This window comes from Musca autumnalis, unplaced genomic scaffold (genome assembly GCF_047663935.1).
Source record: "Musca autumnalis isolate F117 unplaced genomic scaffold, ASM4766393v1 scaffold_4, whole genome shotgun sequence".
NCBI lineage: Eukaryota > Metazoa > Arthropoda > Insecta > Diptera > Muscidae > Musca > Musca autumnalis.
In genome coordinates this window covers 132,299,304-132,318,273 of record NW_027411977.1, presented here as the reverse complement: position 1 = coordinate 132,318,273, position 18,970 = coordinate 132,299,304, and the positions used below count along the sequence as shown (strand labels likewise).

Sequence of the window (18,970 nt, the reverse complement as noted above, 5' to 3'; positions counted from 1 at the left end):
AAGTACCCATAAGCAGGCGAGGCAGCTTATGTACGTAGGCCTTTGTATTATCGCAGGGTTAACCTTCTTTATGAGGATTTGTTTGAAGTATTTGTAATGGAATTGACATGTAAAACCCACTGGGTTTGTTAAATCCGGCTATATATAAACGTACTATTATTCAAAAACAAAAATCGCTACATGGCGATAACAAAAATTAACGTATTCGACGCTTAGCCGCCGACGCCATTTTCATTTTTACATCGCATTGCCGGCGTAAAATATTTTATAGCAGCTCGGTTCTCTCTTCGTGTTGAGAAAAATTTCTCAAATCTTAAAATTGCATACATTTCCAGTGAAAATACACAATAAAAATTCTGTGAAAATGTCTAATAGGCCGAAATAGATAGTGCATTGTCGGGTGCAATATAAATTTAAAACAAAATAAACGTCAAACTTCGAAAATATGAAGAATAAAATTTACGATTGCAGTCGGAACAAACTTTTTTTGCGAATGAAGAAAAATTTCATTGGGAAGTGGTGGTTTTGTGTGTAATTGTTTTTTCTTCTCGATTTCTTTTGACGTGTTCTTAAAACCAACAAACGGCACAAAATATAGCAAATTCATTTTGCTCTTGTTTTCTTATGGAAAAAACAAAAACTTTGTGGTTAAATAAACATAACTTTCATTTTGTAAGTTGAGCGAAGAAAATACTATTCCTATAGAAAGCAAAGTTTATCACATTTGCCCATCAACATGGTGGTCTCAAAAGACTCCAAGCGTAAGCGTAAGGAGTCATCGCCGCCGCCGCCACCAACACCACAACAACAACAGACTGCTGTAGAGTCATCACCAGAAATGCCCAAAAGGTATGGATATTTTTTCTATATATTCTAAATGAGCGTGTATGAGTGTGTGCGCGCTTTATTTTATCTTTTTCTGTTGTTTTTTATTTAATTTATTCTATTTATTTTCCTCGATAATTTTTTTGCTCTTTTTCTCATTAAATGTTGTGTGTATATTTTAATTGTTTGAGAAGAGGTGATTGTGCCGCCGTGGTGCAGTAAAGCAAAAATAAAGAGGGTGGCGTGTTGAACTATTCATATATGATTTGGGGAACATATTGGGAAGAATGTGTTTACAATACGAAATCATTACAACCTTTCAAGTGTACATAATAGAGAAGAATAAAAACTTAAAGTTAGGATTGCATTACGATTCTATACTCTATGGTAGTTTGGTTTATATGATGAATTGAAATGGAATGTGTGTAGATTAGAAAACCAAAGAAAGTTTTGTAACTCTAACATAAAATTTACTAAGTTTATCCATCAAACTCTGTTGGGTTAATATAATCTTTCTGTATGAAATCAAGAATCGTTGCAACAACATAAATATTTCATGTCGTTTGGATTCTGCATTGGAAAGATTTATGGAACAATTGGAGAAATTTATTCAAATTCATACAGTACATGTTGATTTTGTAGGGGAAGCTTTTTTCAAAAATGTCAAAATATTGATTTTATTTATTCACTGGTAAATGCAAGGAATGTCATTTCTGCTTCAATTATTGTTTGTTGCATACGCACAGTCTTTGCGTCTGCGCAATTTGCCAATTGTTAATATTTGTATCTATAAAAAAATGTTTACTACAGATAGGCTTCCTGAGGACAATCATATACATTTTGTCTTGCACAAGTCCATACTTCCCGAAATATAGACCTTCAACGTTTTCTAAATACACATAGTATTTTTTAAATTTCCGGTTATACAGTGTTGGTCACACAATTAGCACACCCCACTACCAACATTTATTTTGCCTAAAAAGACCTTCAAAAGTAGTTGTATTTAATAAAGTATTTGTACTAATATATTATCAGTAGTATGCTTAAAGAATACAACGCAATACAGAAACTGAAACATAACTGTCAATTTGAATAACCTCCAAAAATGTAAAAATGTCCTAAATTCACTGGACACATAATTAGCACACCTTAAAAGAATCACTAATATTGTCAATAGTTTCAATATTTTCGTCCATATTCAGTTTTAAATCCCTTTCGTTTGGGAATAAAATCCAGTCTGCTAGGTATACTCTCCACCAGTCTCCGAAATTTTAGTGTCAGAAGGGAATTTTATGGGGTACACCTTGGGGCCCAAGGACTGATGGAAATTTCAGTTTTTTTGTGTTTTTTTTATCGATTTTTTCAAATGTAAACAAATTCATTGAGGCAAGTAAGTCATAGAAACATCAAATAAAACATCATATTCTTGTTCGTCTTTGAAAATTTGCGAATAGTGGGATGTACCCACCAGCAGTGTGCATCTGTAAAGTCCGTTTGACACAAAGAATTTCATTAAAAAACTGTAATATGATGCTTTGAACTATTGATTTTATAAATACTTATCCATCTGGACTGAATTTTACCGATATGTCCTGATGTATGCCAAGATAAACCTATGTTCATCTCTATGGAACTTACGCAAATTTCAATAATTTTCTAAACATAAGGCAAACGGGAGATAGTGTAGTGAGACCACAAGATAATATGTTTCCCGGAGATTAAAACGATTAAATTTAAAATCAATAATCCAGAAAACATTTATCTTGAATAGTATATGCCTACTTTCATGGATTTTAACCAATTTCAGCAAACCTCAATATCCTTTATTGTTAGAAAGGGGTTATACCTTTAAACATACTTATGTGCTACGTGTTCATCTAGTGTAGGGGTGAGCACGCCTGTGTGCTAGCACACAGGCAAATTGTGAAAACGTACTCTTAGTTTTTTGTGAACCATAAACAATTAAAAGTGTATGCAATTTTTTATTTATATTTTTTAATAATTTGCATTGCGGACGATTTTAGACAACATTAATATTTAAAAAATGTTGAAATAAGTAATGAAACATCAAGAAAAATTAAATATTAATTCTCTCTTAAATTTGCCTCTCTCTCGATTTTGCTCAGCTCTAATCTAGTGCTTTGTTGACAGTTTTGTAGTGAAAGGTCTTTGGCGTTATTCAGACGTGTAATTTTCAATAACAATTGGTGTTATAAGTTGATCCTTCTTTACATAAGGGTGCATTTTATTGATCTTCTTTCTATAAACCACTTCCAAATCGGAAATTTTCTTGAATGAATCATCGACCTTAAACACTTTTTGAAAAGTTTTTGCACTTTATATTTAAATTTCGGTAATCGGTTAACAATTCCAATAATTTCAGATCCAATTGTACATTTGTTTTTAAAGTTTTGGCGACTTTCTGTCGTTTAAGTGTACATTACGTAAAATGGTCCGCTCTTTGGATATATTTTGAGATTCCGCGGTGATAAATTATTTTTTCTTTAAAAAAATGATTTGTTCAATACGTTTTGAATATTAATTAACTTCAATTTAAATTAATTTTTGTATATTAATTGAATTAAATTAAAAAATCTTAGGGTGTGCTAATTATGTGTCCCCTTGATAATTTAGGCGTCTTCACAAAACTTTTATTTTCAAAAAACCACTGATAATACTATTCACTTATATCATTAAATCTGTTAAATACATTATACCTAGAAAAGAATTTTGTTTACGAAAATATTTCAATTTGCCCTATCAAAACTAATACCTGATTGAAATCATTTTGCCCCAAAGGGGTGTGCTAATTCTGTGACCAACACTGTATATCCTTTAATAGGTCGGTAATTAAAGGGGTCGATTATGCATTGCCACTAAACTTGAGTTGCGTTGTCAATTGTCAGCACAACTGAGATGAAATGTTGTATTATTGATGTCAACCCAACTGGGTTGACGATAAAGGTGTCATCGATCTGTGTTTTTTTTTCAAACTTGTGAACTTTATATTAATGCAAAAGGTACAATTTGAAAAAAAAAAAATGATAAGTTCAGTGGAATTATTTTTGATGATGAAGAAAATGTACAGGACATGACATCTATTAGAAGAAATTTGAGGGACAAGTCGAATCCATTGGAATTGCCATCTGCACTGTAAATTAAAGCTAATGTTGGAAAGATCTGCATAATCAGTAAATTATTTTAGGTTTAAGGCGTATTTTCGATTGAAAAGGATGCCGCAGTTTACATTGTGGAAACGTTAAAGGATGACTTCAAAGTAAGTTACAGATCAACAGCAATACCCCCACTTTTAAAAGTGTGCACTGCGTTGAGATTTTTTGCAGAGGGAAGTTTCCAAAAGTCCCATGACAATGATTACAACAATTGCATTGCTCAATCTATATTGTCGAACGTATTAAAGGAAGTTGTCCATTTGATAGAGGACAAATTGTGCAAAATTGGATCGTTTCGAAATTGTAGTGGGAGGAAAAAGACAAAACAAAAATCATTTTTATTCAAAACAAATTCCCTGGTGTTGTCGGTTGTATAGATGGAATCCATGTGCACATTGGATTTGCGCTCAATATATCAATTAATATTTCAAACTGTTGTTTTATTGTTATTTTCGCAATATTTTTGATACACAAAAATAATTATTCATGCAAATAATCAACAATTGTTAAGAAAATGTTTTTACCTTTCAATTTTTCTTGTTTCTTCGAAAATATTCACTGCAACTGAAAATAATTGGTTGCTGAAAAATAGCCGGTTCGTCAACTGAGATTCGCAACTTCAGTTGAAGGTTGCCATACATAAAGTAATTTTGACAACAGACAACTCCACTCAACGATAATTGCTATCGATAATAGACCCCTAAGTGATTCACCTATGGACAGGGTGAAACACCGGCTACGCGGGTAAATCTCCCTTTAAAAAGTAACAGTTTTTGTCCAGAGTCCAACACCGACCACAAGGTTAAATCTTCCCTCTAAAAATTGCAATCAAGATTTTAAAAATTGCAATCAAGAAATACCATTGGTATTTACGGAAGGCCGATATCTCGGGAATTGAAAACACTCGGTTGGAATTTGTGTCACAAGAATTGACTTGTGAAACACAAAATGTATATCGTTATACTCAGGACCCTAACCCCCAGTTTTTGTAAAAATTTTTATTCTTCTCACACGAATTGTCAAATTTTGTAGATCGATTTACTCGCTTTAGCGCAAATGTAGAGCGCTGATTTTTAAATGAGGAATCCTTAATGATATATGGAACGGGTATACGAAAAATTAGATGTGTATGTCATCTGGGGGCTGAGCTATGAATGCCTAAATTATTACGAATATAGACGAACGAACAAAAATAAGTTACAAAAACTGGGGGTAAGGGCCTACCTATGTTAAATAGATCAAAATGATACAGAACCCGGAACTAGACTGGACTTAAAGAAAGATGCAAGTTTCCGAACGACTTGAGAGCTTTAGCAGTGTCTAGTATCCCGAACCAAATTTATATTGGAGTTAAAAAAGGGTTGTTCAGTAGGGAAAAATGTATGTCTGATGTAATTGAAACCACAATACACACATTCTTTGACTAGACTTATCATTCTAGTTCATCACTGGGTTTCAAATGTCAATTCCATTGCCTATGCGTCAAATAGATCCTCATAAAGAAGGTTAACCAGACAAAAAGCTATAATATGAACAAGCTATTATTTCCATAAATATTAACCATTTTTAAAACACAAATTAGCCTGGCTTCACAAACGCAACAATTATATTGCAGATTTTGAAAATCTAATATGACGACAAAGTAAGCATGGTGGCAACAGTGACATTATCAAAAAAGACATGACATTTTACTGCATTTAAGAACGCACACATGGCTTTACATTTTTGGGTGGATTGAGCAGTTAAACGGTTGCAGCCATGATGCAATAACAATGTGACCATGTAAGCCCAGGTGATGTCTTCGTTTACTGTTAAAATACATTAACCCCCTGTTTTTGTAAAAAATTGATTGTTCTCACACGAATTGTCAAATTTTGTAAATCGATTTACTCGCCTTAGCGCAAATGTGGAACGCTGATTTGTGAATGAGGAATTCTTAACTATATATAGATCGTGTTTACGAAGAATTAGGTCTGTATGTCATCTAGGGGCTATGGATGCCCAAATTATTACGAATATAGACGAACCAACAAAAAATAGTTACAAAAACAGGGGGTAAGTGTGTCAGCGTACTCGATAATTTGTAAGTCAAAACCTAAAACTTTGCGTGTTGCAAAACAAAAACAAAATACATGTATAAAGAAAATGTTGCTGAAAAAATGCTTCTGCAACATTTAGTAAGTAAAAAGACACACAAATTTTTGTTTTAAAAAATTTCAGTTCAACCAAAAGTATACTTCCACAACTTATTCATTTGAATTGTGCAAGTATTAGTATAAGTAGTATTAATAATTAAGTGTGTCTGCGTACTCGATAATTTGTAATAATTATTAAAAATGTTTCAAATTTTGACAGTTGTATAAAGGAAAAGTTCCTGAAAAAATTATTTCAGCAACATTTAGTAAGTAAACAGACACACCAAGTATGTAATAATTTTTACAAACGTTTCAAATTTTGAATGTTGTAAAAAGGAAAAGATGCTGAAAAAATGTTTCAGCAACATTTAGTAAGTAAAAAGACACCAAATTATTACAAATTATTGGTGTGTATTTTTACTTACAAAATGTTGCTGAAACATTTTTTCAGCAACTTTTCCTTTATACAATTGTCAAAATTTGAAACATTTGTAATCGAGTACGCAGACACACCTTATGTGTGTCTTTTTACTTACAAAATTTTGCTGAAACATTTTTTCGGCAACTTTTCCTTTATACTACTGTCAAAATCTGCAATAATAATTATTACTATCTATAACGTAAAAAGACGCAGCTATTATCGAGTACACGGACAGGCATATTAGGTTCGTCCTTGTACTTGATAATTTTTACTAAATCTTGCTAAAAAAACATTTTAGCAACTTTTTTTTATACAACTGTCAACTTTAGAAACATTTGTAATAATCAGGTTTGTCCTCGTACTTTCTAAATTTTGCTGAAACACATTTTCAGCAACTTTTTCTCTATACAACTGTCAGTTTTAGAAACATTTGTAATAATTATTACAAGTTATCGAGTACGCAGACGGGCACAATTTGTTATAATTATTACAAATGTTTCAAATTTTGACAATTGTATAAAAGAAAAGTTGCCGAAAAAATGTTTCAGCAAAATTTAGTAAGTAAAAACACACCCAATTTTTACAAATGTTTCAAATTTTGATATTTGTATAAAGGAAAAGATGCTGAAAAAATGTTTCAGCAACATTTAGTAAGTAAAAAGACACCAAATTATTACAAATTAGGTGTGTCTTTTTACTTACAAAATGTTGCTGAAACATTTTTTTCAGCAACTTTTCCTTTATACAACTTTCAAAATCTGCAATAATTATTACTAATTATAACGTGAAAAGACGCAGCTACTATCGATCGAGTACACGGACAGGCATATTAGGTTTGTCCTTGTACTTGATAATTTTTACTAAATCTTGCTGAAACACATTTTAGCAACTTTTCAATTATACAACTGTCAACTTTAGAAACATTTGTAATAATCAGGTTTGTCCTCGTACTTTCTAAATTTTGGTGAAACACATTTTTCAGCAACTTTTTCTTTATACAACTGTCACGCATTTGAACGTATCCTATCATTCTTATTTCCCGGATTTGAGAGTGATTTAACCGTTGCCCACAATTTAATTGATCCCGTACCACTGTTGCATTGCTTCAGGTGGTTTAGCTCCTTTTTTGATTATGCTCGCCTACTAGCCAGTTGACTTTAGGAAAAAGTTTCCCAGCTCTTCGTACAAGGAAGCTCATCATCCTCATTTGCTAGTCCCGTCGCCTCTACTGGAAATTGAGTCAAATTTAAGGAATGTGAGAAGCAATAATGTGGGGAGCGGCTATATGGCTGATGTCCGGAAAATTCTCTTAGCGATGTTTTTCTATGGTTCAGAAAAGTACTGCGGTCAGAGGTTATGAAATCAGGTTGCTCGGAAACGGTGATAGGAAGACGGTCTGACCCAAGCAAATTACGGGTTGATAGAACACGTCATTTATCAAACCACAATGGTGATATCTGGCGATAATCCTATCTTATCCTCGTAGGAGCGTCTGTGTTCAAAGTTCAAAAAATTGAACTATTAATTTGCTCGGCCAGCATTGACATACTACACTTTTTCAGATGTAATTCGAAACATTCTAGTTGTAATTCGTAACATTTCATTTGTAATTCGATTATTCCATTTGTAATTCGAAACAATTCAATTGTTATTAGAGAATTCCATTTGTAATTCGAATTACTCCAGTTGAAATTCGAATTATTCAATTTGTAATTGAAAATCGAATTATTCTAATTCGAATTATTTCATTTGTAATTCAAATTATTTCATTCAGATGTAATTGGAATCATTTTATTTGTAATTCGAGAATTCCATTTGTAATTCGTAACATTTTATTTGTAATTTGAGAATTCCATTTGTAATTCTATACATTTCAATTGTAAATCGAGGATATTCATTTGTAATTCGAATTATTCTATTTGTAATTTAAATTACTCCGTTTGTAATTCGAAACATTTCATTTGTAATTCGAAAAACTGAATATTAAACCAATGCAAGGTATTTTTTTAATTTTTTGTTTCGAATTTCAAATGGAATAATTCGAATTACAAATGCATATTTATCCATGTATTGACCCTTTCTGCTTCCTCCCCTCCGCTCTTCTTAACTATAGTTAAGTAAAGTGCAGTGGTCAGTGGCTTTATATAAAGGATTGAATTTTGTTTTCATTGAATTTATTTCATAGTCATAAATTAACATGTTGATAGCTTCAATATATTTAAATATAGTTTTTTACTTCTGTCTAATGTTGAATGTTTGGATTTTGTAGTAAGTTAATATAAGTTATTGGCCATATTGGCTTTTTTATATTAGTCCATATTTATATTAGGCAATTTTCCTTGCGGCAATTGTCAGTTTGATGGAGAGAAAGGTGAAGCAAATGGTAACCCTTTGCCTCTCAATACCCTCTCTCATCGACAAACTGACAATTGCCGCAAGGAAAATTGCTTAATGCAAATATGGACTTACAAAGGAAGTAACAAATGAAATGAAATAAATGAAAAGCAATGGAAAAATACGAATTTCGAATGGAGTAATTCGTATTACAAATGGAACAATTTGAACTACAAATAAAATAATTCGAAATACAAATGGAATAATTTGAACTTCATATGGAATAATTCGAACTTAAAATGGAAAAATTCGAATTACAAATGGAATAATTCGAACTTCAAATGGAACAATTCGAATTACAAATGGAATTCCCGAATAACAATTGAATTGTGTAACAATTCGAAATACAAAATAAATAATTCGAGTTACAAATGGAATTCTCGAATTACAATTGTATTGAATTGAATTGAAAAACAAATGCAATAATCGAATTACAAATGAAATGTTACGAGCTACAACTGGATTGTTTCGAATTACATAATTCGAATTGCTAATAGAGTAATTCGAATTTCAAATGGAATAATTCGAATTACAAAAGGGTTAATTCGAATTTCAAATGGAATAATTCGAATTTCAAATGGATAAATACGAATTACAAATGGAATAAATCGAATTACAATTGAAATGTTTCGAATTACATCTGAAAATGTTGTAGATTGACCTTCGTCTTAATAAGGCAAAAATAAAACGATTTCAGCATGAGCCAGGCTGGAATTCGAACCTGGGTCCGCTACAACCGGGTCACCGGCGTCTTAGCGTAGCTAATAACTGATGATCAAAATTGTCTGATATAGAAGAGCAAATACAAATGAAGTAGGAATAAAACTTACCATAGTATTTGTGAACAAAACAGGAAAATAGGAAAAGTTTCGCATACGCATTTATCTAATGCATTGCGTATATTTACTATTTACCAAGGTTAGTCTGCTACAAAAACATCTTAATATGCCTGATGATCGGACTTAACCATCCGCGAAAAGTAGCATAATGGTAGAATGTGTGGGACTTCGGTAGACTCCTAATTTTACAATGTATTCCTTAGGTCATAACAGCTCAACTTGAAAGAGAATTAAATAATTAAATAAAAATCACTAATTACATGAATATCACTAAAATAATTGGTTTGGAATACGATTAAAGCAAAGCTTTACGACAGCGATCAAAACAATAGCCAGATTAAGGACATATTGCCAGCTCTATACCGAATGCCAAAGCTCATTACGAGCATTGAAGTCCACTAACACCAGACGGTTATTGTCCACCAATAGCAAACTAATGTCGGACATATAACGCAGGGTACAGCTATTTATCAGGACATGTACATATTAAGCATCTCTACCTCCATCCATTCGTTGTTTGAGTCAAATTCAAACGATACTGCTGTATATGGAAGCAGACAAGTCCTACTCCTTCACTTCTTGGAGTGTACTGCGGCCAGCTAATGATCATTTTAATGTGTTTGTTCTACACATCCCAACATACCAAATAAAAATAAAAAGTAATAGGACTTGAGAATAATATTATAAAAATAGAAAATTCACAATCAATTTTTAACAATGCTTGAAAAACTATTACATGCACAAACTTTTCTTAAGTCTGCCTGAAAAGTATTTTGTTAATTGACATTTGTTGATAAAATAGTTTTTGTAGAAACTTTTTTTGTGATCTTTTAGTTTTTATGTAATTAAATGTATATCCGCGTTGTGTTAACAAATAAATATCCGTATTGTGCTAAAATATAATTGCAATGCCAAAGAATATAAAAAGTGTTGAAAGACAAAAAAGTCAATGAAGAAGTTCGGTTGAATTCTTAAAAACAAAAAAATTACGAATCCGAAGAAGTTTTCAGGATTGGTGACATAAATAGCGGTTGTGGTGAAAGTAGAAGTGAATGCGAACAAAGTGAAAGTGGTGAAAATTTGAATAATTATATAATTGACATTCATACATATGTTCCCATACACATCCCCTAATAGACACGGGAGATTTATCTCATATCAATCAGTGCACGCCGCGTCAACTTGTTATCGCTGAATCTGAACGGGGTGTTTTACGACACCACTTGTATAAAAGTTTTTCATGGTTGATCAGGAAATGTCGTCTACATTACGCTGAGGGATATTTTGCCACTGTTGGAGAGTATGATGCTTTTGCCCGACCTGAGAATCGAAACCGTGCATACAGAGTGCAAGGCGCACAACTATTGCACAAGAACGGCTATATAAAGTAAGTTCAATTTACAAAATAAACTGAAAAAATTATCACTAAATTTCTACTTTTTATAGATGCTGCAACTCCAACGACACATTCATTCAAGACGGTTCACGAAAAGTCGTATAAAGATGCGAAACAATTATAGAACCAAAAACGTAACTGTAAATATAATGATTTTAATTATATCATAGAGTGAAAACTTAAATCACTAATCAACTTAATTTAAATTAAAAAAAAATAACAATGATAAAATACACTACACACTTTGTTAATTTATTACTAACTCCCAAAATATGAACTGAATTTATAAAATTTTAATAAAAAATTGAAAAAAATATATATGTAAGCTTGTTTTACTATTACAAGGGTAAGCTTAAGATAATATTAATTGCATAAGCTTGTTCTACAATTACAAGGGTAAGCTTATAAACAAGGGTTCCGTTTCGATTTTTCTACAATTATGACATAAGCTTTTAACAACTGATTTCTCAAGTCTTTTATAAGCTTAAGGCTTATGTTGGTAAGCTTATTATAATATAATTCTCAAGCTTTTTTGGTATGTTGGGATTGTATTAATATTTTAACATACACTATATATATTTTAAAAGTATTGTTAAAATATAGAAGTCACAGTTGAAAGAATTACGATAAAAATATTAAAAGTAGTTTTATGTATTTTTTTTTTCAACAGGACAAAAGTCCAGGCCCAGCGAAAATTTGCCCAAGGACAGAGTGCACCTCAATCAACGTATAGCTCAATTATTGCAGCATCTTCATCTTCAAACACTGGACCAAGCACTTCGTCGGAGAGTCGTGAACCCCCAACAGAGATATTGCCAAATAAGCGACCAAAGACTGAAGATTTTCTAACATTTCTTTGTTTTAGAGGATCATCAGCATTGCCGCCACATTTGGATTTTTTAAACCAAGGCAAATCCAAAGAACCAGAAGGAACTACTACTAAAAAGCCTGCTAAAGCAGTCGTTAAAAAGAAAAGTAAAAAGGGGAAAGCACAAAAGAATACAAAGCCAAAAGTCGAAGAAAACACAACGGAAGTATGTGAGGAAAATCCTTCATCGAGTTCGAATCAAGTTGCAAACAAGGAAAAATCAACAAAGGAAGTTGATAATGCAGAAAGTTCTAAATTACACGATAAAATTAAAGTGGATGCAGAAGGTGGTCAAGAAGACGAAGAAGATGACGATGAAATTCCTTCTTTCCCAGTTCGAAAGCGAGCCGAGGTAATAGCTGATGGCAATCGTCGTAGTAATCGTATAATCGACGACAAGTGCAATAATGCCGTGGAAATTGGAAAACGTAGATCAAATAGAACAACAAAGGGTACCAAACTAATGATTGATCATTTGTCAGATGAAGAGGATGACGAATATCTCTCCAATGTGGACGACAATAGCAAAAACCTAAATTCTGATGCCGATGGGAAGGATAGAAAATCTCTTAAAACACCCTCTCAGGCTGAAAGAAAATCAGAATCTCCTTCGAAAGAAAGCGAAACAACGTCAAAATCACGAAAGGGACGTTCTTCAGCAAACCTAAAGAAAAAGGAAAGCGAAGACAAAGAACCGCTTAGAAGCGAAACCAAAGAAAAAGTCCCAGTTAAGCGTCCCAGACATAAGGAATCACCGATATTTATACCTTCTCCTGAACCTTCCGGCCGAATGACTAGACAAAGGGCATTCTTTGAACCAGTTAAAGTTCCCCCACGAGATGAAGACAGCAAAGTCGAAGAAGAGAACGATGAGGAAACAAAAAATACAACATTATCCAAGGAACAATCTGAATCGTCTAAACTTGTTTCAAATAACATGAACAAAGAGAAGACAAATAATTCCGGCGGAGGCGATGATTCGCTACAATCTAAAGTAGAGGACAAAAATAAGGCTCATAGTAATGTGTTTGATTTTTCCTCCGATGACGAACAGCCACTAGCTAAAACCATAAAACTAAAAAAATCAGCCCCTGCAAAGACAAGTCCGAAGAAAACAAATCAACGTTCGGGTAAAAAGACTTCACTTAAAAATCAAACTGCAGCGGCAGATGCAAAAGAGGATGTTGATGCAGCTGAACAGACTCAAGTTGAGAAGAAGGAAGACAATACTTTTCCTGATGAAAAACCTGATAGTGAAGAGAAACATACAGTGGCAAAGCAAACTGGTAAAGCTAAAGCAAAACGTTCAAATCCTAACAACAATGCTATAACCGACTTAAAGGCCGAAGGGGATACGCTAGGTTTAGATGATGATCATAAATGTAACAACCAACAAATAGCGGACGATGAAAAACCACTGGCACCACCTTCCCCCAAGAAAGCAGTAAATGCTCGAGTAGGACGCAAAAAGACTAAAATCGATAATGCAGAGAAACATTCAGTACCCGAGACCACAACTACCGAGGATAATTCTGCGAACGGCAGTCCAACCCGTAGTCAAAGACCATCACGTAAGACAAAGGAAGCAGCTACAATATACATGGGTATAATAGGACATCGTTTGCAACTGGCTGAAGATGAGGAGGACGATGTTTCTCTAAGCAGTTTTGATCGGCCAAATGTGAGGGAAATGGAAAAAATTGAGAGTGAATTGAAGCGCAGTACTGCAGACAAAGCAAATACTTCACCTACACATAAAGAAGCTAAGAATCCTGAAGGATCGCCTCAACAAACAGCGGGATCAATAGGATCGACAGAAAAGCCTATTGCGACGGGACGTAGAGGCCGTCCACCGAAAAACGCCAAAGCTGTAATGGGATCACAACCACCAGCAAAACGTGAAATTGAAGGAATGCTCGTGAAGAAAGGTGTTATTGCGAAAATTACTCAATCAAACGAGAACCTCTGCGATGTTGTCAAGGAGAATAAAACCGAACCTAACTCAAAGGCTGGTACCGAGGAAGATGAGGACTTTTTGCTAAATGAGGAACTCAATGAGACCAAAAGAAAGTTGGAGAGAAGTTTCAGTGACTCCGATGATGAACCTTTAGCGATCAAAGCTCACATTAAGCCAAATGAAAAAGACGATGCAGACGACTCTCACAAATCTGTTAGCAAAACTGTGGAACCTATGGCGATGCCTTCTAACACGGTTATACCAACATTACCGAATGTAATTGCTCCAGTTGGCACCAGCGCACCGCTTACCACTCTAACAGTACTTTCCTTAACTAGTACCAAACCTATAACGACAACAATCAGCAATATTGCAACGCCAACAACCCCTCCTCCTGTTGGTAATATGAGTGGCTTGGCTTCTTTTGTCTCAACCGCATCAAATATTCCCACGACAATGACTCCAACGGCAACTATGAACACAGGTACAGTACCATCATCACCACCACCTGGGCCAATACCCAGCAACACATTTGCCATCCAATCGCCAGCTCCGATAAATCCCACTAGCGCATCACAATCACCCTTTAAAGCGGTTGAAAAGAAGTCCCCAGTACCTACATCGAAAATATTAAATGTACCGGCGACATATGGTATTCCCTCGGCTTCTCCTAGCACAAACAGTGGTCTTAATTGTGGTTTGAATACAAGCTTTGGAAAATCTCCAATGTATGTACCACAGTCGCCAGCCCATTATCATTCCACGGCTCATGCTCCGCCACCACCACAACAACAGCAGCAGCAACAACAGCCACCACCACCGCCACAGCATGTACGGCCACAATTTCCCATACAGTCTCCTGTAAAAACGTCCTCATTAATGGGACCGAACGTAAACAACGTAACTGTGGCGGGACCACATATGACCCCATCATCAATGCAAATGCCTCCACAGACGCCCATGAAATATCAAACTCCACCCACAACATATCCTCCTCCCATAGAGGCCTACCCCTCACCCAAAATAAACCCGAACTTCCTAACGCCTAAATTCGATCGTAATACCTTATCAAGACCTGGAGGTCATCCACCAACAGGAAATAATAACAGTTTTCCTTCGCCTTCTCCAGTAAAATACGATATGTCTGCATCAAGTAGTGGTTTGCTAAAAAATTCATCACTTTCCGCTCCCAACATTTCTATGAGCCCAAAAACCTTGCTCTCTGGTAATTCAAACTATTTGAGTAACAACATTGGTGCTACTACATCCAATGCGGCGGGTGCCGCGACTGGTGTTACAAGCAATGATCCTATGAAAGATGAAATCAGCAGTATACTCGCTGCGAACTTAATGCCTAGCAAAGAAGAATCTGGTAAAATCTTTGGGATTGCCAGTGTAAGTTTGGCTCAAAGTTCGGGCCCGGATAATACGAAGTGCACATTAGGAAAATGTGGATCTATTCATAAACCTGTATTGGGTCCTGTGGTACCCACTGAAAGCTATATCGGAGATCAATTATCGGGAAAGGAACGAAGAAAGGCCAAAGTGAATATGACTCATGAACAGATACATAAGTGGCTTATTGAATGTTCGTCCAACCCCGATGAAATACAAGACGATCTCGATGATGACTTCGATTCCGATCTACGACCAAATAATTTCAGTACCACACCACCCCCAACACGCGATGACAAAGAAAGCACCTCATTTAGCTCTTCATCGAAAGCCACTAGAGATTTGGGCAAGAGCGAAAGCGCTTGGTCGGCTAAAGGCCCATCACTGAAGGCTACACCTGTTGTAGCTTCAAGCAGCAATGCCGCTAATAACCGCAAGGATGATCTTAAATTGATGGAACCGACAAGTCCTCTTCAAGAAGATGAGTTTGATAAGAATTCACCACCACTCAACCAACAATGTGATAAAAATCCAATAAAGAAGGCATCACCGGCGCCAGGCAGTGTCGACGAAAAAATAACTCAGTCCGACAAGTCGGATAAAAAGAACGAAAATAAAAAATCTATTAATAAAGATGAAAAAGGATCTGGAGCATCAAAATCGCTGCCAAATGAAACAAAACCGAATAAAACGACAGAGAAAGATTCATCGATGATTGCGACGGTAAAGGACGAAGTAACGGCCGGGACATCACCCGCCTCTACCACCCAGAAGCAACAAACCAATCAGAAAGCAGCTAACCATAAAAAAGTTGCATCACCACCAATACTGTCTGCAGCGATATCCAACAAACCAGGACGTAGAAAACACGTATCGGAGGACTCTGACGATAAACCGCTGTTGCCTAAACCTAAGGATAATACCAACAATCCCATTGCAAAAGATGATGCTGGGACTACAGCGGAAGTGGCAACGACACCAACGGGTAATTCTACTGCTAATCGTACGCCAAAACGAACTCCGGTCTACCAACAAAAACAAACTCCAAAGCAGCAGCAGCAGTCCAACAGTAGTGACCCAAAAACCCCAACCACTTCCAGTCATAAACGCACCGGAACGGGAACCTGTAACGCTGCTTTCTCCGCGGAGAATGAAAAGTCAATATATTCCTTTGATAAGGACGACGATGATGAAGTGGCACCAGCACCAGTTAAAACGGAAAAACCTTCAACATATCGACGCCAAAACCGTCGAGATTCGACTATTGACACAACATCGGCATTAGCTCAGCGTAATCTTTCAACAAAACCCAAACGAAACGCTGCAGCAGTTGCAGAGATAGCAAACAAAGAATTAGCTGGCGGAAATTCACAAACAAGTTCGGTCTCATTAACTTTAAGTCCCTCGGAGAAAAACAAACTGGTTAAGGTTAGCTTAGATGCAGACGGCAAAACGTCTGGCAAGTCAGCCGGTGGAAAAGGCGGCAAAGGTGGTAAAAAGGCTGCCGAAGCTGCGAAAAAAATTGTCAATGACAACGACTCGGATTCCGGCGATGGGCATACGTTCTATATACCCCTACAGGGTATAGCAAGCGGAGGAGATGGTGAGGGTGGTATTCAGGGTGTGGCAGTGAAACTGGGACGTGAAGGTCCTGATGGTCCTAACCAGAAAGTAATAATGCACGCTACATTAGTGACCAAAGCTCAAATGAGATCGAATACCAAACCCATACCAGAAACGATGAATGTTTCAGACATAGTTAAAAATTTAATGTCGGGTGATAAAAAGAGTACCTCGGCTGGTGGCGCTTCAACGTCTGCAGCTGCAGCAGCTGCAACTACATCTGCATCCAACAGTCTGAAAAGTGTTCCTGTCGGAACAGTACAGCCACGTTTTAAAGGGGATTCTTTGACAGCAACAGGACAAGCAGGGCCATCAACTTCTACCGCAGGCGGTGGTACAGGCGGAGGCTTGCAACGTGTTAACTCAAATTCCTCATTATTTTCTGGCTCGGTGAAATCGCGAAACGCTGCAGCCCCTAACGCAGGTGTTGGTTCAGGCCATACGACAAGTAAAAAATTCAAAGACGACGCACCCATTAAAATGTCAAATAACACAGCATTTCCTCGTCACGATGATCCAACACAAATGGTTGAAGCGCCTATTTTCCGGCCAACAGAGAAAGAATTTGCAGACCCCATTGAGTTTATTGAACGCATCACACCCATAGCCGCGCGCTTTGGCATATGTAAAATCATACCACCGGCCTCATTTAAGCCAGAATGTCGTATCGCCGATGAAATGCGTTTTACTGCCTACAATCAATACGTGCACAAGTTGCTGCATCGTTGGGGACCAAGTGCTAAGGAATTGAGTGCCATCAAAAAGTACTTGGCTACCCAGAGCATTGTCATGAATCATCCACCCTGGATCGGTGGTATGGAAGTGGACTTGCCACGACTCTACCACACCGTTCAAGAATTGGGTGGTCTCAAAGAGGTCATTGAAAAGAAGAAATGGGCTCGTGTTGCTGAGGAAATGTGTATACCGAAATTGGCCCAGGATCGTGTAACAAAATTGGACGATATCTATTGTAAATATTTGTTGCCCTATGATACGTTATCGCCGGCCGAACGTCAGAAACTCTTCGATGAGGTGGAAGCTGATTGGGCAAAGCGTGAAGCTCGTGCCCGCAGAAATGCCGATCGTTTTGTTAATACTGAAAGTGTTTCAAATGAAGACGACGACGTGACATCGGAGAATGATGAAGAAGAATCAGAAGAGGAAGTCGATGGGGTCTCAATGGAGTGTATTGTAAAGGGACGCAGTATGCCTTTAAGTCAATTCTATCGTATTGCCCGCAACACAATGGCCTTGTGGTTTAAGAATACTGAACCCACTGTGAACGAGGTAGAGGCGGAGTTTTGGCGACATGTTGCCGTCAGAGACAGTCACGTGTGTGTACATTCCGGCTCAATTGATTCCTCGGGTTGGGGCTTTGGTTTCCCCAGTCCGGGACCCAAGGGTAAAGGTTCCAATTATGCACGTCATCCCTGGAATCTTAAAGTGTTAACCAATAATCCGGGTTCCGTGTTACGATCACTGGGTCCCGTTATGGGTGTAACAGTGCCCACACTACATGTTGGTATGTTATTCTCGGCCTGCTGTTGGTATCGCGATCCACATGGTTTGTCGTGGATTGAATACCTCCACACTGGTGCATCTAAACTTTGGTATGGTATTCCAGACGATCAAAGTGCCAATTTTAGATCAGCTCTTACATCACTCATTCCCACACATTGTCAAAATAAAACAATCTGGCTACCCTGTGATACTGTTATGGTACCTCCACACATGCTCACCGATCGTGGTGTATCCTTGTGTCGTATCGAACAAAAACCTGGCGAATTTATAGTCGTTTTTCCTCGTGCTTATACGTCAAGCTTAGCGACAGGTTATGTGGTGTCAGAAAGTGTTTACTTTGCAACTACATCCTGGTTAGATTTGGCAAAGGATGATTTTAGAGTAAGTCGTAATGCGAATGCATGGTTATTGAGTTGTTCTTAA

The 18,970-nt window shown here is 36.3% G+C and overlaps 1 protein-coding gene across 1 annotated transcript in view; it reads left to right on the top strand.

Annotated features, from left to right (window-relative positions):
* The first annotated feature begins 251 nt into the window (after window positions 1–251).
* Window positions 252–18,970, top strand: part of Jarid2 (Jumonji, AT rich interactive domain 2) — a 42,065-nt gene continuing 23,346 nt past the window's right edge. Inside the window, exons 1-2 of the mRNA XM_073986869.1 lie at window positions 252–849; window positions 11,854–18,928. Of these exons, the coding sequence (XP_073842970.1) occupies window positions 737–849; window positions 11,854–18,928 (7,188 nt within the window). The 5' untranslated portion in view covers window positions 252–736. The remainder of the gene's footprint in view (window positions 850–11,853; window positions 18,929–18,970) is intronic.